The 26,456-nt window shown below is 38.9% G+C and overlaps 1 protein-coding gene across 5 annotated transcripts; it reads left to right on the forward strand.

Moving 5' to 3' along the window:
- The first annotated feature begins 236 nt into the window (after positions 1 to 236).
- LOC113035243 (uncharacterized) lies at positions 237 to 25,860 on the forward strand. 5 transcript variants are annotated; one of them, XM_026190662.1, is made up of 3 exons: positions 237 to 432; positions 696 to 7,008; positions 7,272 to 7,347. In XM_026190662.1, the coding sequence occupies exon 2, from the start codon at positions 906 to 908 to the stop codon at positions 6,762 to 6,764; it is 5,859 nt and encodes a 1,952-aa protein (XP_026046447.1). In that variant the 5' UTR covers positions 237 to 432; positions 696 to 905; the 3' UTR covers positions 6,765 to 7,008; positions 7,272 to 7,347. The 5 variants fall into 5 exon arrangements, with proteins under 5 accessions (XP_026046447.1, XP_026046449.1, XP_026046450.1 ...); XM_026190664.1 differs by lacking the exons at positions 237 to 432; positions 7,272 to 7,347 and adding exons at positions 24,512 to 24,627; positions 24,724 to 24,989 and having other exon boundaries at positions 445 to 7,008; XM_026190665.1 differs by lacking the exons at positions 237 to 432; positions 7,272 to 7,347 and adding an exon at positions 25,841 to 25,860 and having other exon boundaries at positions 445 to 7,008.
- Positions 25,861 to 26,456: the final 596 nt, after the last annotated feature.

Consider the following 26,456-nt stretch of genomic DNA (forward strand, 5'->3'; position numbering starts at 1 on the left):
TAACATTTAGGGAGTAAAGTAAAATAAAAGGAAAAATAAACATTCTACTTAAGAACTGCACTGAAGTATTTCTGCTATGTTACCTCTCAGTTCTGACGATCTTGTAATGGGTTTTTACCCCAAAAAGTCCAAGTCAAATCACATTAGTTTTTTTATGAGCAATAATTTGTGAACTGTGATGTATCATGATCTAGATGAACTACTAAATCACTGACATTCTGGATAGTGTGTGTTCTGGCTCCTTAAGAGTCACCACTCATGTTATGTAGTGTTATACAAGTTCATGCAATCTTTATTCGTTTCTGGCACACTGTTCATTTTATTTTGACATTCTACCGGAAGTGCTACTTCTCATTACTTCCTGTCTAACGGGAGAAGGACAGTTTGCTACTCCTGTGCCTGCCTATGCTACCTCTTAAGCCAGCACAGTCTGTAAGTTGGCAGTATTGTTGTGTTTTATGTTAGCACTAACTGCCGTGTGTTGTTTGTGATATTTTGAGGAAGCAAATTGACTCAATGATGTGCTTTATTAGTCATTAGCCTAAACGCTAATTAGCGCTAGCTAACCGCTAACGTTAGCTTGTTAGCTTGTTTCGTTCTGCTTTGCTTTGCATAGTAACAGGTCATAGCATCTTCTAATTGTAAGAATGTTTGCTTATATTAGCTCACATGGGATATTTTGTGTTTGTTTACAGTTTTACCATTCATCCATTCATGTATTTCGACAAAGCCATGCTATGCATCCAATCAAATAAATCCACCAGAAAGGAACAACGGTGTGGTTTTTCTACATGGGATGATGGTTGTCTGTCTGCCTAGTTAAGTGCGAGGGCAGAACAGTAAAAAGACTGGCGAAACGGCTACTTCAGGAGGCAGTCTTCCAGACATCTGACCCAGACGCCACTATGCTGTCAGCAGAGGAGGAGCAGCTGGAGGTACGGTCCACCTGCTCTGGATCTACATCCAGATCCCGCAGCTCACTCGCCAAAGCAGCAGTCGAAGCACGGGCAAAGGCCGAAGCAGCACGCGCCAGAGCAGAGTTTACACGACGGGAGATTGAGGTGAAAATGAGGCAAGCAGAGTTAAGTGCTACATTAGAAGCACTAAAAGAAGAAAAGGAAGCAGAAGCTGCGCTCGCTGAAGCCAATGTATTTGAAGCAGCAATAGCAGAGGAGGTAAGCGGGGAAATGTGGTCATCTCGTGTGTCAGAAAAACAATATGGGGAATCACGACAGGGTCAAGAGAACTCACAACCAGCGCTGAACTCTCACGCTCTACTCCAGCTTCCAGCTTCAACCCAGTCACACAGACTACAGAGTTATCTTGGATATTCTTCACCAGAGCATCGCAGAGAAGACTTGCCGGACCCCAAACACTTTACGCCGATAAAACAATGTGACATCAGTCCAATCCCCGATCCAGCCACTTCACCTCAATATGTCCCACAGGTAAATCAACAGGACATCAAATATGAGATTGGCAGCCATCTGACACCAGCTGTTGATACCCAAGAAAAATGTGGCCAAAGGTATGTAAGTACCACACCGCAACCTATGAGCTTTTCCCCTTACACTCCACCTTTCCAGCCAACGCAAATCAACAACGGGAACAGTGACTTTGCTAATCTCGCTAAGTTTCTGGCAAAAAGAGAATTGGTGGCAGACGGTCTGACAAAGTTTACGGACAGAGCAGAGGACTACTGGGCATGGAGAGCTTCTTTCTGTAACGCTATTGAAGGGTTAAGCTTAAAGCCTAGCGAACAGTTAGATTTGCTCACCCGGTGGCTTGGAGAAGAGTCGTCTAAGCATGCCAAACGTATACGCTCTGTCCATCTCAACAATCCAGCAGAGGGCCTACGTCGAGTTTGGACACGGCTACAAGAATGTTATGGCACCCCAGAGGCTATTGAGAAGTCGCTCCTTGACAGACTTGAACGCTTTCCTAGAGTGTCAAACAAAGACCCCCAGAATCTCAGAGAACTTGGCGACCTACTTTCTGAAATTGATGCAGCCAAATCAGACGGCTCTTTACCTGGGCTAGTGTATTTGGACACATCACGTGGCATTGCCCCGATAGTTGATAAGTTGCCAACAAATCTTCAAGACAGGTGGATGTCAGAGGGGACTAAATACAAGCAGAGACATGATGTATATTTCCCTCCATTCTCATTCTTCTGTCGCTTCATACAAGATGAAGCGAAAATGAGAAACGACCCCAGTTTTAAGTCTACTGTATCAGGTCCCACATCCTATCCAACAACTCACGACAACCACTATACAAGATTTGCCAAGTCAAGACCGCCTGTTGCCGTCCACAAAACAGAGGTAAACAAAACTCACAAACCAAACTTAGGCAGCACGAGTGAGTTCACAAACAAACTGTGTCCCATCCACAAGAAACCGCACCCGTTAAAGAAGTGTAGAGGTTTCAGGGAAAAGACACTAGATGAGCGTAAGGCATACCTCAGGGAACACAACATCTGTTTTAGGTGCTGCAATTCCTCAGCTCACCAAGCTAAAGACTGTAAGGAAGAGATTACTTGCCTAGAGTGCAACAGCAACAAACACGTTGCAGCGCTGCATGCAGGTCCAGCTCCATGGACACAAAACACAAAAGCTCAAAACATTGCCCCAGACCAGGACAGGGAGGAGCATGGCGGGGAGAGTAGCCTAGACTTGGAGACTAGCTCAGCATGCACTCAAGTTTGTGGGGACTTAGGTGGGGGGCGTTCCTGCTCCAAAATATGTCAAGCCTACATTTATCCAAAGGGGCATCCAGACAAAAAGGTCAAGGTTTACGCTATCATAGATGACCAGAGCAATAGGTCATTAGCGAAGTCAAATCTTTTCGACACCTTTGGCATCCCAATGAGCAACCTAGCGCCATACACACTTAAGACATGTACAGGGGTTTCCACTACAAATGGCCGCTTAGCTGAGAACCTCTTTATACAGTCTGTTGATGGCCAGTTCAGCTCTCCTCTGCCTTCTTTGCTCGAGTGTGACTCACTCCCAGACAACAAGAATGAAATACCAACGCAAGAGATTGCCCTAGCCCATCAACACCTCAAACACCTAGCAGATCATATGCAGCCCCTAGACCCTGAGGCTGACATTATGTTGCTGTTAGGCCGAGACATAATACAAGTGCACAAAGTGTATGAACGAGTGAATGGACCAGTCAATGCTCCATTTGCCCAGAGACTTGCACTTGGGTGGGTTATTGTAGGTGATGTATGCCTAGGAGGAGCCCATAAGCCAGCCATCATAGGCACATACAGAACGAGTGTTCTAGAGAACGGGCGTCCAAGTCTCCTAACACCCTGTCAAAACAGCTTTCATGTCAAAGAGCAGTCACACAACAAATCCTGGAACACTCACAGTTCATGTCAAATAGGGAAACACATATTCCAGCAAAGTGAAAAGGACGAGGAGCTAGCCCCTTCCTTTGAGGACCAAGCCTTTCTAGAAACTATGGAAAGAGACTTTTACCAAGACGATGCAAATAGCTGGACAGCTCCACTTCCTTTCCGTACACCGAGAACCCACCTCCCAAACAACAGAAACCAAGCACTCAGCCGCTTAGAGTCGTTGCGCCGCACATTAAATAAACGCCCTGAGATGGAGAGACATTTTATGGATTTTATGCAGGGGTTGTTTGACAGGGATCACGCCGAACCAGCACCAGCTCTCGAAGAAGGAGAAGAATGCTGGTATCTGCCCTTCTTTGGCGTTTATCACCCGAAGAAGCCCGGGAACATCAGGGTGGTATTTGACTCAAGTGCTAAGTTTCAGGGAGTGTCCTTAAATGATGTGCTGCTCAAAGGTCCAAATATGAATAACAGTCTGATTGGGGTGCTCATCCGTTTCAGAGAAGAAACGGTGGCTGTCACAGCGGACATACAACAAATGTTCCACTGCTTTCAGGTGCGAGAAGACCACAGGAACTTCCTCCGGTTCCTTTGGTACCGCAACAATGACCCAAGAGAGCCAGTTGTCGAGTACAGAATGAAAGTGCACGTGTTCGGCAACAGCCCCTCTCCAGCGGTGGCAATTTTCGGTCTGAGAAAGGCAGCACACCTGTTCGACACACAGCACTATTCTGAGGCCAAACAGTTTGTTCAAAGACATTTCTATGTCGACGATGGACTCAAATCCCTCCCTACTGAGTCAGAGGCAATTAAGCTCCTCAAAGACACACAGGAGCTGCTCGCTGCGTCCAACCTGAGGCTCCACAAAATAGCTTCAAACAGCCCAAATGTCATGAAAGCATTCTCTACTGTAGACTTGGCAAGCGGGCTCAAGGACATAGATTTCAACACAGAGTTTCCTCCAATCCAGAGAAGCTTAGGAGTATGTTGGGACATTGAAGGCGACACCTTCACATTCAGAGTCTCTCAAGCCGAAAAGCCTTACACGAAAAGAGGTGTTCTGTCCACTATCAACAGCCTTTTTGACCCGCTGGGGTTTGCAGTGCCAGTGAGCATCAAGGGGAGGGCACTGTTGCGGGAGCTGACAAAAGAGACTTGTGGGTGGGATGAGACTCTTCCAGAGGGCATGTTTAAGGAGTGGTCAGAATGGAAGAATGCTCTCAAACAACTCGAGCAAATCCGTATCCCAAGGCCATACTGCTCCTTCTCCTTTCTTGGTGCGAAGCACAGAGAAATCTGTGTCTTCTGTGATGCATCAACCCAGGCTGTTGCAGCCGTGGCTTACCTGAAGTTAACGAACAAAAATGGTGAGACAGAGTTTGCGTTCATATTCGGGAAAGCCAAACTTGCCCCCAAGCCCGATCTTACCATTCCCAGGCTCGAGCTGTGTGCATCGGTGTTAGCGGTGGAAGTTGGGGAACTAATCAGAGATGAAATGGACATTCAGATTAGTAACATGCGCTTCTTCTCCGACAGCAAAGCCGTTCTTGGCTATATCTACAATGAGGCAAGAAGATTTCACGTTTTCGTGAACAACCGGGTGCAACGCATCAGACGAGCAACAGTACCAACTCAGTGGGGCTATGTACCCTCGGTGCACAACCCGGCCGATCACGGATCCAGATCTCTACCTGCCGAAAAACTGTTGTCCAGCACATGGTTGAAAGGGCCGGAGTTTCCCTTAAAGCCCTTACAGAGCAACTCATCAGGTACATTCCAACTTCAAAACCCCGACTCAGACGTTGAAGTTCGTCCCTTGATCACTGCCACCATTCAAACATCATACCCCTGTTTAAAGACTGCAAACTTAGAATCTTTCTCCAGCTGGCAGTCCCTTACCAGGGCAGTTGCACGTTTGGCACACATTGCACGCACCTTTAAGGTAAAGCAATCAGGCGGACAATGTAAGGGATGGCATATATGTCATGAACTCACTACCTCAGATTTTGAGCAAGCAAGAGAGACGGTTATAAAAGCAGTCCAACAAGAAAGCTTCCCAGAGGAGCTCAAACAAATAGAGTCAAGGAAGGACATCCCAAAGAAAAGCCCTCTCTTAAAGCTTTCTCCCTACCTTGACAAATCAGGCCTCCTGAGGCTTGGCGGACGCCTTCTTCATTCTGACCTTGAGTCCGCAGAAAAACACCCCTTGATTATGCCGCACAAACACCATGTAACTAACCTGTTAATCCGCTATTACCATGAAAGGGTCAGGCACCAGGGGCGTCATCTTACAGAGGGTGCTTTAAGATCCGCAGGTTACTGGGTCTTAGGAGGTAAACGCCAGATCAGCAGCCTCATTTACTCATGCGTAGTTTGTCGCAAGCTAAGGGGAGTAACACAGTTCCAAAAAATGTCAGATCTTCCTGCAGAACGCCTTAGTGCTGAGCCTCCATTCTCTTACGTAGGCATAGATGTGTTCGGGCCATGGTCTGTTGCCTCTCGTCGTACTCGGGGCGGACTTGCCAGCAGCAAACGATGGGCAGTGATGTTCACCTGCATGAGCACAAGGGCAGTTCACCTTGAGATCATAGAGGGGATGGACACGTCTAGCTTCATTAACGCTCTCCGCAGGTTCTTTTCAGTCAGAGGACCTGCAAAGCAATTGAGATCGGATTGTGGAACTAACTTCACAGGAGCCTCCAGGGAGCTAGGGTTTGACAAAAGGATTCCTTGTGACCCACGTGTTAAATCCTTCCTAAATGATCATGGATGTAGTTGGGTCTTCAACCCTCCCTACTCTTCTCACATGGGGGGCAGTTGGGAGCGGATGATAGGAGTGGCACGTAAGATATTAGACTCCCAGCTCGCTCAACTTGGTTCCAGGCCCCTCACGCACGACGTCCTGATCACCTTCATGGCAGAGGTGGCCGCCATCATCAACGCACGGCCGCTGGTTCCAGTGTCAAGTGATCCCGATGTTCCGTGCATCCTTACTCCCGCCACACTCCTCACGCAAAAAGTTGGTGCACCTCCAACACCCTTAGGTGACTTCGGGGAGAAGGACCTCTACAGGCAACAGTGGAAAAGAGTTCAGAGTCTGGCCAACTCTTTCTGGCATCGCTGGCGTAAGGAGTACTTATCAACACTGCAATGCCGCCGCAAGTGGCATTCCACCAGACCAAACCTGCAGCAGGGGGATGTGGTCCTCCTGAAAGATCCTCTCGTGAAGAGAAATCAGTGGCCCATGGGGGTGATTGCAAAGGTTCATCCTAGTAGTGACGGACTTGTCAGGAAGGTAGAAGTCAAGGTGGTGAAAGATGGTAAAGCCAAAGTTTACTTTAGGCCAGTCACAGACGTTGTTCTTCTTGTATCAGCTGCTGTGCAACAAGTTTAGTTTGGGTACAAGTGTGACATCTTACCGATGTCAGGCGGGGAGTGTTCTGGCTCCTTAAGAGTCACCACTCATGTTATGTAGTGTTATACAAGTTCATGCAATCTTTATTCGTTTCTGGCACACTGTTCATTTTATTTTGACATTCTACCGGAAGTGCTACTTCTCATTACTTCCTGTCTAACGGGAGAAGGACAGTTTGCTACTCCTGTGCCTGCCTATGCTACCTCTTAAGCCAGCACAGTCTGTAAGTTGGCAGTATTGTTGTGTTTTATGTTAGCACTAACTGCCGTGTGTTGTTTGTGATATTTTGAGGAAGCAAATTGACTCAATGATGTGCTTTATTAGTCATTAGCCTAAACGCTAATTAGCGCTAGCTAACCGCTAACGTTAGCTTGTTAGCTTGTTTCGTTCTGCTTTGCTTTGCATAGTAACAGGTCATAGCATCTTCTAATTGTAAGAATGTTTGCTTATATTAGCTCACATGGGATATTTTGTGTTTGTTTACAGTTTTACCATTCATCCATTCATGTATTTCGACAAAGCCATGCTATGCATCCAATCAAATAAATCCACCAGAAAGGAACAACGGTGTGGTTTTTCTACATGGGATGATGGTTGTCTGTCTGCCTAGTTAAGTGCGAGGGCAGAACAGTGTGCAAAGAGAACACGTCACTGACAACTTATATAAGTTTCCATGATTGAAAGGGTGCATTGGAACTGTGTTGCAACAAGATAACTATGCAATTTAAGTACCTGTGCCTGGAAACTGTAGTTCAAGCTCCATGAAGTAGCTCACAGTCTTTGCTTCAGTTAATTATTTTCTCCATGTCATCTCTTTTGCTCTAGACTGTAATGCAGCAGCTTTTTCCTTGTTGGTGTTGTGACTGGTAGCATTTTCAGCTCTTTTCCCTTTGTGCACTTTATTGGTGTATAAAGCTAATTTTCCTCCATGGCAGACAGTACTTTCTATTCTATTCTATTCCCCTCTTTGTATACAGTAGCAGCAAATTCTTTCTGAATTGATAGATTCAGGGTCTGTTCATACTTAGCAGAAAGTGGCTTTGTGCTCAATCTCTGACTCACCTTAGAACTTGCCAGAAATGCCAGTTTTTTTAAATAATTTCCCTGCAGTTTCTCTTTTTTGTCCTTCTCTCACTGTCGCTTTCATAAACCTCAGGCACAGTTTCCGTTCTGTCTGAATAAATAGTCTTTTCATTTTCTCATTCGATCCTAATGTCTCACAGGTTATAAAAATGTGTGAAATTTTGACTTAAGGAAGAAGCTTTTGAGTTCTTTAGAAAAATGTCTGTCACATTGATGTGAACAATATTGATTCAGAAGATTTTTGTTCTTGTAGTTTGCTGCTTTTGTTAGGTAGCAGCATAGTGAGTAGTAAGTAAAGTTTATTTATATGGCAAATTTCACAGACATGTGTCACAAAGTGCTTTACAAGGTAAAAACACAATACAGTCATAAATACATCATATGAACATACTATAAGCAGTATGTTCATAAACAAAGCTTTTCACTGATCAAATGATTTTTAGAGCATATCTGCAGCTCAAGCACAGAAAAGCTTTCTGCTTAATCGATAACTAAAGGAAAAGAAGTGATGCCACCACCATACAGCAGTGTGCAAAATTCTTTAACTACTATTTCTTAATGCTGCCAAAGATCCTGAAATTCTTATATCATTTTAAAGTGGTCTTGTGGAATCTAGGTTTTCTCAAGGTCTTTCAAATTATTTCTTTGGACATTGGATTTTGCACTCTAGAGATTTCAGTTTGCTTGAAGGAGGAGGAGGAAAATTGTGGAGTGGTCTACAACGTCTGAGTGGTGGATATGAGCAAGAAAGAACATGTAAAATGCCACCAGGGCAGAATGACTCTGGTGATCATTTTGTCTCTTTGGGGTGATTTTTGTGTTAGAATAGGATTTGTGTTGTTGTGCAGAACTGTAGTGAAATGTTTATATAGTGGTAAATAGTAATTATTGATCATTTTTTTTAAGGACATTCTATTTGTATCAAGTCAACATGAAAGTAATGTAATGAGTAGTGTAACGAATGATGTTCTCCAATAAGTAATTGGCTAATTTACTGCATTACCTTTAAGAATAGTAATGAGAAATATACAATACAATGCAATACAGCTTTATTTATATAGCACATATAAAACCAAAAGGTACATCAAAGTGCTTTACATCAAAACAACAGGTTAAAACATAACAGATATAAGACCATAACAGAGTATAAATAAAGTAACATTAAGAAACGCTATGAAGACAAGCAATAGAGGTAAAAGACGAAATAAAACATCTGAGTGTAATTGGGAGATCAAATCACTGAGTATTCATACCTATAAGGTGGGGGAATTTATACAGTGTAACATCAATAAAAGGTAAATGACATAGGGATAAAATATAGGGAATATGCACTAATTAACCAAAAACGCTCGGTCAAACAGGTACGTTTTTAATCGTGATTTAAATGAAAGAATGGAATCAGAGGCGCGAATAGCAGCAGGAGGATTGTTATTAGGGGCTGCCAGGACAAAAGCACGGTCAATATGTAATACATTATTTGACGTAATGACTTCAACACCAATCTTTTTATTGTGCAGTGTGTCCTTAAAAAGTAGTGGACAAAACAAGCCTAAAAAACTATTTAGCAGAGGAACAGTATATAAATGTCACATCTTTAAGAAACAGAAAAGAAATCGAGCAAATGTCTTTCACAGGACCTGAAAGATGCATCTGACCCTTCAGCTGATCCATCTACAGGAAAGAAAGGCCAATGCATGCCAAATTGCAAAAGAACTGGACTGAAAATCAGTGGCAACAGGTGTTATGTAGTGATGAAACCAAATGTTTGGCTCAAATCATCATCAGCATGTAACAGCTGGCAGCCAACATTGAAAGAATAGCTTCGGAATGTTTTCGAGAAGCTTGGGCAACTATTCCCCAAGACTTTCTGGCTCCTTAGAACTGTACAAATTCAGTTTTTGTCATACATACTGAGAGCACAAACCTCTGCCTTTTCTTACCTTTTCTTCATTCTGTTTAAATGTATGTTATAAATTTTATAGATCAGTAAAAATCTGACAAGGATAGCATGGCAGATGTTTACTTTAGTTACACAAACATCATCTTGGAGTAGGTAATGGATAAGAGATAGCGATTGATGCATAAATTGAACTTATAAATGTATAATATTACACTGCAGTATATTTCTAAATAGCCTGGCAGATCATTCTTTTTCTCTTGAATTTGCATTGCCTTTGCATATTGGAGTTAACTTGAAAGACAGGAAGATATTCAATTTAAAAGTGAGATCAGAGATGTCAATTGTGACATGACATTTGGATGCAACATTGTTTTAAATACGTTCACATAGCATTATTATCACCTTAACCTTAAGATCAATCTCATGGCCTTGGCGGAGAGGTCAGAGTTTATAAATGATATGATATTTAAAATCTTATATGGTACTTTATATATCTTGACGGTACACACGACAGATACGTGCATGCAACCGCACAAACACTAGCAAAACTCCTTGGCGGAGGTAACTAGGTGTAACTCAGGACTTTTGCACATGTGTGTGGATAAAGTTGAAGGAATCACTTTGGAATAATGGTAAAATCTATTATCAATCCTGGAATGAAGTCTTCAGAGGGTAAATTAGAGATCAAAGTGAGTTACAAGCTTTAGACTTGATGAAAAGATAGGTTGAGGGAATATGGAATCATTGAAAGGTGTTGAAAAATAAATCAATTTGTTTTTGTTCCATTTTTTTAAGCTTCCAGATCAGTTGTTGTTAAAAAATTGAGTTCAATATGTTTTTTCTAAGTTCTAAGTACAGTTTGACTTACAGTCTTATTAATTATCAAGATAATTAATAAAATTTCACAAAACGCACACACACAATCATTTTTCAAGTAGCTGGCCCAACTGTAAGACTGCCTTTAAGATTGCAAAACCTTATATTTCAACAGAATGCCGCCATAACCTCCAAAACGCAACCCCCCGAGAGACTATATCTGCTCTAAGACCACCTAAAAATAAATGAATTATCATCAAAATATTTTAATCATGGAAAATCACAAAGATAGGGGGAAAAATAACTTTTTCAGTTTTAACTAAGATCAAAATAATTAAATGTGGACTATTAAACATTAGGTGACTCTCTTCTAAGTCCTGGTTAGCACACAATTTAATAATTCATCAAAAGTATTGATTCATTTTGCATTAACACATCTGGCTGCAACAGAATTAATTTAAATGAATCAACACCCTCAAGCTGTGCTAACTGTGAGAATGCTCATAGCACAGGCCGAGGAGGAGTGGTAGTAATCTTTCATTCTAGCTTAGTAATAAAAACAGATCTAGACAGAGTTATAATTCATCTGAAAGCCTCACTCTTACCTTTGTTCGCCTTAACTGAAAAAAAATGTGTTTTCTTTGTTATCTATCACCTAGTTCTTAGACTGTTTATTTTCTTTAGTGTTCGGTTCTGATAAAATAAATATAGTGGATGATTTTACCATTCATATATATGTTAAAAATGACAGCCTCGACATTGCATTTACCTTATCATTAGACTCTATTGGTCTGCTGTTTTAATCACTCTCTGCATGTTGTCCTGACATATAGCATAGAAACTGATCATATAACAGTCTTCCTGAAAGGTCTCTTTTGCCTGACCATTTCTTACTGGCAGAGAACTCATAAGCCATCTACAAAGTTTGGACATTTTACTGTTTATTACTGAAAAACAGAAAAACAAAGCTATTTGAACATTTCAGTCATGAATTAGAGTGCATTTTAACGCAGAAACAGCATTAGTGAAAGCTCTTATGGCCCATGACACTGCATTCATCTCTGTGTGCTTGTCCTTTACAATGTCATTACAATATTTTGCTACACAGAATAGAAAATACTGTTGTTATTAAAGGAAATGTACCTCAGTGGTTTAAAATGTATCTTTTTGATAGACTGCAATTTGTGAACATAAATGGGGAGTCTTTTTCCACACATGAAAGTTAGCCACGGACTTCCACAGTGTTCTGTGCTGGGACCAATATTTTTGTATTTTATACAAACATTTTTATCAATATGCAGATGATGCCCAACTATATCTATCTATGACGTTGGATGACACAAACCAGTGAATTAAACTGCACACATGTCCTGAAAAAAATACATCAGCGTCTTCAGGGTATGAGGATGATGTATCATAAGTGTGGAGGCAGGATAAGTTTACCAACAAGCAAGCTTTATTAGGCTGAATGCAGAAATGTGAAAAATAAGGTGCAAAAAGAAACCAAAAACTATAACCTGCAGAAACCTAAACACATTTGTTTTTCTCTTTGCCCCTGCCCCACCTCAATTGGATAGATGGCTGCTGCTCCCTATGCCTGGTTTTCCTGGAGTTTTTCTTCTGTTCAAAGGCAGATTGTCCTTTTTTTCTCCAGGATACTGCAGTGTCTTTACCTTAAAGTCTAAAGCCCCTTTGTGGCAACTGCTGTTGTGATTTGGTCTTATATATTGATGAACCTGAATTGAATGCTATTTGGTATTTGGAACTTCTGCCTGTGGCTTTTCAGTCCACTTGCAAACATTATAGATCTTTGGCAGCAACACATGATAACATATTACAAACAATTTATTTTTAAATTAAGTATATCGGATATAACAAAACTCTGTAATCCCCATCTATATCATCTACTTGTGTTAGAATTATTAGTGGTACAGCTCTGGGAAAAATAAAAACTAAAAAATAAATAAAAATAAACAGAATAAAATAAAATGTAAATTTTAAAAAACAACACAATCAGTATAGACACTAGATTTAAATTACAGTTGTTACCTGCACAACAAATTACAAATCTATGCGCTTATGAAAATATATCTGACAGCAAACAAAAGCATAAAACTAATTTTGTAAAGGTTTTAGCTGGAGGGTAAGAAAAAGTCCATCTACACTGACGCAAGTCATTACCCCTGAATCATTGCCTTTGTTGGATGTATTATCCCATCATGTTTGAGAAGGAGGAGGGCAGGAGTTACATAGTCAGAGAAATACATTTTAAGCCCTGAGTGTGTGGGAGCCATTAGCCATACAGCCATGTTATTATGTGCCTGTCACCTCAATGATAAGTGGAGCTATTGTAGGCTGTGCTGCACAGTATATGTGGCTTTTATACAGAACTATTTCAAATGAGGAAGAACATTATGTTTGCAGCCTTGTAATATTAAAAACTGATCTTTTCATTGTGAGTCTGAAAGATCTATTTAGTGTCTATCAGAGCTTTTCTTTCTATGAAAATACATCCAGCCCAGGTCTATATAAATTACACAATTAACTGCAGCTACAGAATAAAAAGCTAATGATCTATTTTCTTAGGTGTGGTTGTGCACACAGGATCATGGATATGTCTTACTCATCTGAATAACCTCCAGTCTTAATTTAAATCTAATGGTTTCAGACTGGCAGTGGAACACATTTGGCTTATTTGTTGTATAATCTTGCATATTAACTACTTTCTGCTTTCAGATATGTTACATACTGAGAAATGTCATGAAATGTAAAGTTTGAAATTTATCTATACATACATCGTTATTTTGTTGTGACAACTTCAGAACATTTATTTCGGTTTGTGATTAGATATCCTTTGAATGCTGATAGAAGTGCTGACAAAAAAGAAGAAAAAACCCCCCATGAAAATCTGCTGTCAGTCTTTATAGCCAGTAGAATCACTTATCATCTCACTTTGTACAACCAGGACATTTTGAGTGGTTATTAATCATGACAGCTTGAGAAATGCTGTAATTCTGAAAGATTAGGTTATGTGATCTATTGCAGTTTGCTACCGCTCTTTTGTCTTCATATACTATAAAACCATGTAAATGTACTTCTGTGGTAAGCATGGAGCTATGTGAGAGCTCATTGCTGCTAATGAATGTATTCTGGTCAGACCAAGGGAAAAATATCTCTATTGTAATTATACATGAAATCTCAATCAGCTGTCATGCTTCACTAAATGGTTGTCAAGTATGATAACAGAGGATAAACTAATGAGTAGTGCAGGGAAGAATATTTGGTAGGGACTTAGGGACATAGTGACTAAAGCGATTTAAGTGCTGTAGTCTTATCTACCAGTTTGGTACTTTAGTGCAGACTGTAATATTTTTACTATATTTCCTCCAGTATAGGATGGAATCCCTTTAAAATTTGTATAGATTTTGTTTAGGGTCAATAAAAGATAAGCTCAGTCAACTTCATGTTTAATATCACTAAAAGGTTTATTTGTGAACTGTAGTGAAATAAATTTTCCTCTAGTGCCAATATGAGATTCTCATTTATAACCTTGAGGAAAATGTCTCCATAACTTTGGGAATTGGATGGGTTTGCATGAAATTTGGTTTGGACATTCATGTGCACCCAGAGGATATTGCAATTCTGCAAGAATAAATAAACCAAGGTGATGAAGCAGCCATTTTCAGGATGTATTTTTACATACTCGAGCAGACTTACTTGTTTCCTGTCCCTAAAGCCACATTTCAGTGCATGTAAGACTGAGTGAAAGAATGAAATTCCCTTCTGAACAATGTAATACTCACAAATTGATTGTAATTATCTTATTTAATGGAATTAACCAATTTATTGCCTTGGATTTTATTTTAAAGTATTTTTATTCCTGGGATTGTGTTGTTGTTCCCAGTTGCTTTTCTAGATTTAATAGTCACCATCCCCTGCAGGGGTGAAAATTTAATCTCGTAGACAGACAAACTGTGAAATATTCATTTCTCCCTCCCTAATATTGGTTCACAGTATTGATGCAGAGGAAACAATGACATGAGAGATAAGTTTTAGCCTCTGAATGTCAACTATTGCAGGTTTTTCACTTCAAGATTAATTAAATAATGCCTCTTATGAAAATAGACCAATTTTTTTTCTTTTTTAGGCTCGAAAGCTACATTTATGCTAAACCTGATATCTTCTAGACGTAGTAGAAGTATATAAATAACACATTTAAAATTTATGAAACAAAGAGGAGATATAAAACTCAACCCTCAAGTAAATCAGACTAAGTAATAATCAGACACAATAATAATCAGACTAAATAATAATCAGACTAAATAATAAATCCTAAATTATATTGCCAAAAAATGAGACAAAAAATGTCTATCTGTATTATAGAAATCATGTTTCCCAACAACCACACTGCATTATTCTTAACCTCATCACAACTTCAGTTTTCCCAGTGCTAATGGTTTACATTATGGTGTCTTATTTTATATCCCCAAAGGTGAGGAAGCTCCTCACCATATGTGTACATATGTACACAGTACTGTGAGAACTTTTGAGACAACTGTTTTTTCTTTATATTTTGCTCAGAAAATTCAAAATGGTAATTCACTAAAAGACTGAACTTTAACAAGCAACTCTTAAGAAATAGTTCTCCAGGCTTCTTGAAGGACATTTAAAACTCTTTGGATGTTGACCACCTTTTGTTTTTTGCTTTATCAATATGATCCCGCACTTTAACAATGCTGGGCTCTGGGGAGTAGCTTAGTTTTTCTATGAAGGTATACATTTACTGCATTGACAGTGCGTTCGGTTTCATCTCATTTTGAAAATTAAATCTGTTGTATTCATAATTTCATCAGTTTTGACAAGCTTTGACCAGCACTGGTTGAAATGTGGCCCAAAATCCTCCACCATGTTGTAAAGGTGGCTGTAGACATTAACTGTTGTGCTTTCATGTCCTTTTCTATATTTTGGCTGCCTTTTCCACACATACTGACGATGATTCAAATCAGATATTTCAAATTTGTCTTCATCACTCCATAAGACCTTTTGCCACCGATTTTCATTCCAGTTCCTCTGTAATTTGGAATACCTCAGCCCTCTCTTCCTGTTTCCCTACAGTATGAATAGCTTTTGACAGCACCCCTTCAACTGAGACCGTTTCTGATAAGGCTTTGCCAATCAGCAGATGTTTTCTTTGTATTATTGTATGGTCTTGACCTTATAACATGTGTTGTTGTGATTTGACAGTATATAAATAAAACTGAATTGAATTGAATCAACTGAAGGCCAGGATGTACATTTTTAGTCCAAAAAACCTGGTTCATCTTGATTTAGGTGCCCTTTTATACTGTCATCAAAATCTTTCTCCCCGGAAGCAAACGATACAGTAATGAGAGTGGCTCAGTGATTTTACACAGTACTTTATGTTCCCCACAACATGGGAAATGAAAAAAGCACATTAATAATTTTATAAGACCTTAGGATTAGTAGTAGGCCAATCTTGGCTCTCTGAATAGGCTATGGTGTCACAGGGGAATGAAAAGTTTCATGCAGAGTGATTTAATTCTACAAACATGCTTACAGTAACACACTTTGACCCAGTCACATGGCATCCATGTTCTCCATACATGCATCAAAAGATACACCTGAAAACACAAATAATTACACATTCATAACTGATCTTGGTTAAGCCTGTGTACTTTAAGAGGATTATCATAAAGTTAATTAGCATAAAGGTGATTAGCATAATGTGAATTTTCTACAGTGACTGATTAACATTCTAGTGACCTATCCATTATAAAACCTGCTCTGGGTCCCCTTTGTTCACAAAGTTCCCTCCAAGGGAAAAAAAGAAACACTGCCAAAACAAGATTTGCCTGAAACAGTTGTCAAGATACATTAATGACATTCATTATTTATACAAATGAAAATATATTGGTAGGAAGTAATGAAAGGTTAATTCCCCCCTCATTCATCATGTACAGCTGAAGAATAATGCTGAGGGAGAGAAAAGAGTATGGGGTTTTGTTTAGATTTACCATCTACAAGTTTCAAATTAGGATCAATTATCAATGATAAATGGTAAAGATCTGATATATATGAGATCCACTTTTTACCTATTGTTTCAATAGTTTAATTTAAAGGTTGACCTGCTACCATCATGAAATAGATTAAACCTGCTTTCTTGCACAATTCACATCATAACTTCTGTGTAAACAATAAATTTCATGCCATTAATTTCTATTTTTGGTTTAACAGATGGCTTTTCTGTTAAACAAGGCTGAACTTAATGAACAGTACGTGTGCTGTCGATCATCATGCGAGCAGACAGAGCATGAAAATAGATAAAACAGAACATCCTTCCACTCTTATTCTTTGGCTCTTTATTGTAGTCAAGTATCTTTGAGCCAGTCCAGTAAATTTGCTAACTGTGAAAGTTGCTGTGGCATGGTAAGAAAGTTTGTGGCTTGGGTGGTTTAAATGAATTTGAATATCTCTTATGAAACATTAAAAAAGGGTTTCTGTGAACTACATGTCTCTTTAGAAATCTGTGCATGCAGACATAGTTACTGTATGACCCAATAAAAGCAAGACTGAGAGTTTCACAATTTCTAGTGTAAATATAGGTGTAAAAACTATAATTAAGCACACATTTTGCTGTGTACACAACTCTTGTGTGGCTAATACTTAAACAAAAGCCTTTACATGAATGCTTTCTGGCAGGCTGGGTCATTCTCAGGCATGTCACAGATTAATGTCTAATCGTAAAATGTTCTGCATTTAACCTTAAGATCTTCAACATTTTGTGACCTCTGTGTTGTTGTACCTAACAAACATATATTGTAATTTTGCTCTGTGTGACTGGATGAATGCAAAATAAATGTCAAGTAAAATCCTTTGAATAGTCTGTAACCTGTCTTAGAGACTGTTCAAAGAATTGCACTTGACATGAAAAAGTACTATACAAATCCAGTCCATTTATGCTTTAAGGCCTTCACCTCCTTCTACAAATAACTGTTAGGGTGTTAAAAATACAGTAAGCGACATCTTGCTATAGAGGAGAAAAAATGCTCAAAGGTCCTATGATTTCCATCTGCCAACACAGGATAACCAGGTCAATGAGGGGAAAGGGCAATAGCAGCAAAAGAGAAGAGAAATAAACGAGAAAATGCCATATGATCTTTGTGTTCTGTAAAACAGTCTAGTCTTAGTTAAATTAAATGCAGTGAATCACATATTAGAAATTATAAATGTTAATATAAATGACAAACAACACCATTACAATCTAATCTTATGTACCAACATCATCACATTTGGTATTGTGCAACATCAGAACTTGGTCTTTGTTAGTTTAATACAAACTCAACTCCAATTCATTGTTTTTAATCTTAAGATACACACAGAGACCTTAAGGATAAACCACATCAGCAAGTATTTTGAAAATCCACTCACTGAAAAACAGAGTGAAGTGTTGAGTGAAGCGTAAGAATGCCAAGAAAAAATATCTGCACCATTTCACAGGCTTATAATACTGACATCAGGGGTAATGGCTGTTACAGTCCAGACACATGAAATGTACCATGCAAAAGAAGACACAGAATTTACATGTATATAAGCATAAATAGCTAAAAATGGTTCTTATATGAATAAACATAGTCTGGTAGTACTAATCTATGTGGAAAGGAAGGTGACTATTTGTTTATTTGATAAATTACTATGATTTATTAACTAAATTAGTTCTCAATTAAATGTCATATTTTTGAAAAACAAAAATGCATACATTCAGTTTCTTCATTGCAATAAACTCATTAATATTCCTTGCTTGTGGTCTGACTGGATCTCTAACCTTTGTGGTGCAGTTTTTGCCATCATGTCGTGATAGATAGCGTCACTCTTTCAACCAGTTTGAATTGTTCTAACATGCCTACATACAATAAGATCACCTCTTAAAAACAAAAAACAAAAAAAAACGGCAGATTTTGGCTACTTTTCATGCAGTGTCGTTATCTATATTTTGCTGAGAAATGTGACACCTTAAAAACTGGGTTGCTATTTAATATTTAATCTGAACAAGCCAGATTTACTTGACAGCCACTGAGGCAGCTAACAATCTAGAAGAACACGTCTGGCCTGAAGAAAGCACTTAAATTTGATTTTGACTAAAGGAGATTACAAGATTACAAGTTTTTTTTAAAACTGAATGATGCAAAGGTACTGTCTGGAGGCTAGTGCCCCTCTAAATTAACTCAACAGTGGATCTAACCAAAGTTTATTACTATTATATTCTGTGATTTGTGGCATTGTGCCTAAGCTTGAGTCATATTATTTGGCCAATAAATCATCAACAGGCAGAAACTCCAATATCTTCTTTAACAAGTCATCATATTTTTGGGGCTATATGCTCCAACAATAGTGGCCCTATTCCTATTTTAGCATTTCCAAGCCATTGTTAGTCAAAGTGCTTTCAATATTAACTGTTTTTTCATGTGACAGAATCACAATCATGTTAAGGTCCTTGTAGGACTTTATGTGTGATTTCTACACAAGTCATTTAGTGGGACAGTGTCACTGAGCTTCTGTATGTTCTCTACTTAAGATTTTCTTTTGCACAGAACAGAAGCTAGAACAAGAAGCAAACAAACAAACAAAATAAATCCTTACTTTTGCGAATAGTGTAATAACATGTGAATACGTATGTATTGTACACTTAAAAACATTGTATGGCAGCATGATCAAAAATGTGAAAATAAATCAAACCAACATGTGAAGCTTTAGAGGCATGTCTAAAAGTTGCAACAAAAACATATACAGAGTGACACTTTTAACTACTGAATGCTTAAGTCCTGCTTGTTGAATTTAAGCCCATGCCATTAGCAGAAATGCATCTTATAATCTTTAAATTTAACCTGACTTGAGAATAAGTTTTTAGTTTCCTTGGATGAAGTGAATCAACTGCCACAATGGTTGAGCTCATCCTTCTTTATCTGCCTTTCTCTCTCAGTCTTCATTTTTTGTCCTTGTCTTCCTCTTTATGTCATGCGTGCGTCACCTAACTCGAGCACTATTGTTCACCTCCTGCTGGCAGAACCATTTTTATCTCGATCCTATCTTCACTCCAACTTGTGACTTCACTTGTTTCTTTAACATTTTTGCTCAATTATTATGCTCCATCACTTCTTCATTCACTTTTTTCTTCTTTTGGCTTCCCCTTTGTTCCATCTCTCTGTGAAGATTCTGCTTCATCTTTCTGTCCTTCTTTGATTTTTCACCTCTTCCTCCTCCTTCTTCTGTCTCATTATCTCTGCCCCTGCTTTCCTGTCTGTTGCTTTTTCACTACATCCATCCTCATCTCCCTCCATCCTTCTCTCCAAGGGTGTAAACAGACCCATCTATCATCTACCTGGTTGCATATGGATGAAGGGATCTGCATTTTATGTTTTTCTTTTTTCCTCAGCATTTTTGGAGTCATTTGTCTAAAAAGATGGCAGCTCAGCCACATAGCTCTGACAGACAAATGGAAAACAGACCTGCTGTTTCCCTGATGACATCAACTATAATATGTATAATCTACAGTATGTGCCAAGCGATGGCTTTATATGCCGGTTTGTTGTGTTTGTGCAGATCTGACAGTTTGGACACCAAAATGAATACAATAAAACGGACCAAGATAATGAATGTAGCAGGAATCAGATGTGCAACAATAGGAATAAGAAATACCAGTTTTGCATTACTGACTGACGGTAATAAAAAGTGTTTTATCTCCAGAAAATGTTATTTCACTAATGGCTTCCAATCTTACAGAGGGTTGAATACATTTTAAAATTTGATGAAACACCCATGAGTTTTCATGTATCATGTTTATATGTTTTGATGGAAGACCTTCCCAAGACATGGTGTTACTTCAAGTATGGCATACTAATGATTGCAGGATTGGTGTTAAAAACACATCCACTGAAAAAATTTGGTTCCCCTGTCACTATCTTGTCGAAAGGTTGACAGCTGGGGTGCCCTAATGGGTAATGTGTATTTAAGTACAAACTGTTGTTTGGGATAATTAAGGATGGAGACCAGCAGAATTTGTTTAACTGACTTTTTAAAGAATTTGTGAAAGCTTACAGCTGGACAGACATCTGTACCAGGGAGGAAGAACAAAACAAAATGCAGAGTGTTAATGATGCAATGATCTGGACTCGGAAGGCTGGAGAGTGGCAGGAGACCAGGGCAGACTGGCAAAAAATAAAAAGAACTGGCACAGAAACTGTGACAGATGGCTTGAAAACAAATGTTCATGGTGTTAATCCAGTGCTTTATTATTTACAGATTTACAAGCGTATTGGACAGTTATGCTCTCCACAACTTATGTCCATTGCCAATAGCAATGCAATGCAGGCTCGTTCATGAGTTTAATGAGGGTGACCTTAACTTTTGCATCTCATCACCAAAACCAGTTACAAAGTCAAGCTTAGCCTGCAATCCTGATAACAGTTGATCTGAATGGAAGCTCAAGTAATTACTCTGGTGGCCATGCATTTCAAATTGCTTTTGCTTGTCTACAGTTGCTGCTACCTCTGGAGGTTGATTTGCAACTCCTCTCCACCTCCAATCAAGTTCCTTTTTTCCTTGCTGTGATTTAATTAATATTATGTGTGTTGTCATTCCCTGTCACACGCTGTCCTGTAATGTGATCACAACATACCTCTAATGAGGGACTTTTGTTTGTTAATTATAAGAAAGATATCTGCCTTCACTAGCCTTGTCTTCATTATTGTAGCAGCACATTTGGTAAAAAAAAAAAGCAGAAATGAAATATACTGTGAGGCTGCTGCTTTAAAAGTTTAAATTTGAGTTTTCTGAACAGAACCTGTAAGTCTCTTTTTGGCTGTCAAGAGCTAATGTGGACCTGTGATGTAGTAGCTCTGTAGCTCATCTAGGGTTTAACAGGTTGCACATTTTTAAGTCGCTCAAGTTTCTGAGTTGTGAGTGAGAATTTTTTCTTTTTGTAAATAAAATTTGAAACCGTATTGCAGCAATAGCCATTTTTACTTGGGTACAACTATAGCTTTGGGTGCACCCATTGACCCTTTAATATAACCGCCTGTGTTCTTGTTGCACATGTAGAGAAATAAAAACCCTGCTTTTGCTTTGCTGAGGTTGTTACATCGATTTGCTATAATGTGAAGCATAAACAACTCTAAACAACTCTGCTCAGGTGTACTTTGTTCTGTCACTGTTCAAAATAAGGTTCCTGTTTCTTGTTGAGCTTTGTGAAGCTTCTCTGTGGTTTGTGGTCGTTAATGACTGATCCAGCTCATACTATTTTGTCTGTGACACCTTAGATGATTATTTTCTAAACTTTGGAAGATGGGTCAGAAGAATGTGCAACTTCCTGTAACTGTACATCACATACACACTTGGTATCATGAGTATTATCAAGGCATGATGGGGAGTCATCTGCTAAGTTTTAACTCAGGAAGCTGTGTGAATGTTTAATCAGAAAGGCAAAAATGTGAGGGTAAGGCTATTTGTTAATGGTTTGGTCCATTAACAAATAGCAGTTGATCAAAATTTGTTGCTTTTTCATATGGTTTGGTTTCTTTTCACACAAGCAAAACTCTAAGCCAACCAAAATGTGTCTCTAGATCATCAGTCTGCTTAATGAAGCTTGTGCATAAGTTCAGTAACGAAGATCTGTGGTAACACATCTGTCTTCTTTCCGGGTTTTTGGTGGCTAATTTAAGCTTTACATCACATCCACTTTCTCTTTTTTTTTTTTTTTTTTTGTGTCCTGTCTGGCACTGTAGCAATCAGAATTATTGTCTGAAGGCCAAGAAAAATGCCCAACAGATTTACTTTCCCAAGTGGGCCTTTTGCTATACTGGTCCACTTGATTGTCATAGTTTATTTGATCTTTATTAGTTATTTTATTCTATTGTAATCATTCCAGACTGGACTCGGGGACGGCACATCCACTTTCTCACGCTGTCAAGCTGATTGCGACATCACTGGACTAGTCCAATCATCTTTCTGTCTGCCTTCTTCAGGGCAATCAACCTCCACTTAGCGTACTTTAAATCTCATCTGTCATTCTCCCTTTAAACCCACCTCCTGCTGATCTCAGCCTCTTCTATGTTACTCGAGCTCCATCCAAGCCTCTTCGTCTCCACCACCAGTATCTAGACTCTGAAGGGTCAGCGAATTGCCCCATTTCCTATCCCCACTGGGATTTGGTTCTGCTGTGATGTGCCATGACAGTCTAATCGCCAAATAGCTTAATTGAATTCTGTATTCAATGATCTCTCCTTATTTTATTGCTCAGATGTATCTGCAACAGGAGGAGCTAGAGTAAATATAGGAAGAAGGTGCTGTGCTCTGGGGTAGTGAATATCATGAAGAATTTACTCCTTACATTTGTTAGGACACAGTAGGTGCTATAGTTTTTGTACTCTACACATCTACGGTGCTTTGCTGCATAGTAGAATGCAAATAATGCTCGGCTACGTGAAGGCATATACTTAAACTTGCGCCATTAGTCACTTGGTAGTTGAGTTGGATCAAGTCCTTATCATGTTCTTATCATAAATTAACCACTCTGAGTTCATTTGGAACTGGGCCATTTATCCAAAGGGTCACATTGTGGCTTTTTTGATCTGCATCCGAATGCAATTACATTTACAGAAACAAGCCATAACAAAAAAACAACAACAAAAACCCCACATCAAAGTTCAATTTTAACAGACTAAACTGCACAGGTGTGAAAAGATCCTAAATGAAAAGTCTAATTAATCATCAATCACCAAAAAGCAGATGCACTGTTCGTTAATGATCTTTCCCTTCTCACTGTCCCTTTGGCTCAGATCAGAGGTTCCGCCTGCTTTCACACATTTTCATTTATGTATATACTTCTACTGTTTTTGTGGAGCCACCACTGTCAGTCATCTCACTCTTTGACAAGACTGGGGAAGTGCGCTGCAATCAGTAGAGGGCAGAAGGAAGCTGTGCAAAGCCCACACAGGACACGCACACGCATCTGCAGTATACAAAAGTACATGCACTCCCACCTAGTTAAACAATCCCACTGCAGCTCTGACCCCCACCCACACACATCTCACTCACTGTCTTTTTTGTTCAGACACAAAGAATTGGTGAGTCTACACAGTTCAGTATATACACGCAAGCAGGTAGCTGGAGTGGCAGAGATTCGGTTTACCATGTGACTTTCAGCAGAAAAAAATGAAAGAGTCAACCTTCCAAAGCCTGATGGGCTTGCTTCAGTCACAGTGGATTCAACTCATTTCACAGTCAGCATCTCTGACTGAGTGCATGTGTATTAGGTGAGGTGTGCAGGATCACCTCCTCTGTGCAATCAGAATCTCAATAAATGATTCTAACATGTTCACTGACATTTTGAAATTCTTACTGCTATTTTTTTCTGATAGTTATTTGATAATATTTGAGGCTGAAAGCTGTAAGTACTAGTAACGTTTTACTTTTCCCAAATAACTTTGCCAAATCTTCAGAAGAACTTTAGTAATGGATAGTATATGATCTTTTTGTCCAGAGCTACTTTGTCATTCAACATAACTAGACACAAAAGCTACGTGTAATTTGACAAACACACAACTAAAATCATGTACAGCAATGTAACATGACTGTTTAGATTTTCTTCGTATCATAAAAATGATGTGCTTTCATGTCCTGTGTTATTTTTAGGTACAGGGAAGAATAATGAATGGAATGAAAGTAAAAACAGAATGTACCCACAGTCTGTTGAATTGGATTAGACCCCCCAAAAGGCAGTATTTAGAATAGTGTGATTCATCAGTTAAATGTATAAGCAGTGTGAAAAGGTTTGCTCTCATGCTAATAGGAAAGTTAAGAGAGCCCTGCTTTGCTGACTTAGCTGGCCAGTTTATCTCTCCACTGTGAACAGGATGGAGAACCAGTGGAAAAGAAGCAGAGTAGTCAGAATGGAAGAATGGATTGATCCCATTGGATGTAAAGGTGTTTTCAGTCACACCTTACCTACCAATGCTACTGCTGTCAATGGTAAACTATAATGATGTGGGGAAATTATAGGCAGAGGTGGTAGCAGTTGAATAAGAATTGAAAAATGTGACAATATCTGACCTTGTCTCTTTACAGAGGGAGGAAAAATAATCCCAGCACTGAGTCTTTTGAAATTCCTGTTGCCATGCTACATGGCTCAGTCACCATCTCTCCACGTCAAGTTATAACTGAGATGGACTTGTTGAATATTCTAGATAGATTCAATAATGATCAAACAAGATAGCTGAATAAAATGGAATTTTAATATTTTGGAGTAACAGGGTAGTAGCAGCTGGGATTATGTGACAATGCAATTTTATGCCTGTATATGTACATGTGCACATGTGTGAGTCAGGTGTTAGAATGATTTGACCATGTGTCTATATGTTTTGTCCATGTGTACTTGTGCATGTAACTTCACTTAGTATATTCATGCATGGACACATTAGGTTTAAATGTATATGTACTCATATGAATTCCAAAGCAAGCAAGGGAGTGTGTGTGCATTAGTTATGGTGACCTAGTTTGTTAACATGCCTATTGTGGGTATACTAAGAGTTAAATGTCAAGTGTTCCTTTCATTGTTGATGTATATAGTTGATATTGATAATAAGTTTTTGTCATAAAAACTCATAAGAATACTAGATATATTTGTAATATGCTGAAATGATGCTACTATATTTGTTTCTGTTTTCTGTTTTGTTTCTGTTTATTTAAAGTTCTACACTTTATACTTATTTATGATGCTTTATTTGTTCATTCTTCCACCCAGCAAAATGATTTTGGTGCAACATAGGGATGATGCAACAAATAGTAAACTCCTCATTCTTTTTTCTCTTTGATATTTATATTAAAAGAAATCAATTCAACATATCCAAAGTCTGTGTAATGTTACCTGTTTTGAGAACAAGAGATCATACCACTTTTTATTATGGGTTTAAATACCTTTATATTCCTGATGGAGCACAAGTTTATTCAACAAGGAGATTGGCCATCAGAACTGCCAGTGAACCGGGATACTACTGTTCCAATCAAAGCACAATGTCAGGCTAATACCATAATTTTGATATTTCTTCCACTGAAAAGAATTACTTGTACAGCTTTTCAAAATTAGCCACTATAATATATGTGGTCATTGGATATAGTCTGAAGCAATGTTTAATTTCATTAGTCCTTTCATCTGATTTCTCTGATTGCCACTTATCACCAACAGATTTTAATCCGCGAAGGCCAAAGGAAAATGGTCAGAGATGCAGGAAGGTGAGTAAAAATTAATCCATCATGCAATGTTCATCTCTGGAACAATTAGAGAGCACAGTGTAGAATATTCACACTTAACATCAAATACTGGCTGAAGCAATGAACCGGATCACCTCTCAAGGTTCAGCTCTGTTTGTGAGGATATTTGCCTGCAGAATTAGATATTGATTTTCTCTCTTGCTCTTTATCTCTTGTGTTTTCTCTGTCATTTATTGTCTTTCCTTAGCAACTCTCTCCCTTGCTCTTATTCCACCTGTCTTTTCTTCTTCTTATTTATTTATTTGCAAATGTATCTTTACTAATATCTAGTAATCATGGGGGAAAAAAAGGTAATTTCTGTGCTACGTTTCCCTGTTTCCCTACATTTCAATGTTGCATTATATAATTTACTTACATCTCATGGCCACCATGTTCAGTTTATATAATTTTTTTAGGCATGTTGCCCTGATTTGAGGACACTATATAAATGGGCAACCCCACCACTCCTATTATGACTGCTTGACATTCCTGAGGGTTTTGAGTCTGTCAAAAAATCAGCATCCAGGAGATAAATAATTTCACTGAGCAGT

The sequence above is a fragment of the Astatotilapia calliptera genome, chromosome 13 (assembly GCF_900246225.1).
Source record: "Astatotilapia calliptera chromosome 13, fAstCal1.2, whole genome shotgun sequence".
NCBI classification, from domain to species: Eukaryota; Metazoa; Chordata; class Actinopteri; order Cichliformes; family Cichlidae; genus Astatotilapia; species Astatotilapia calliptera.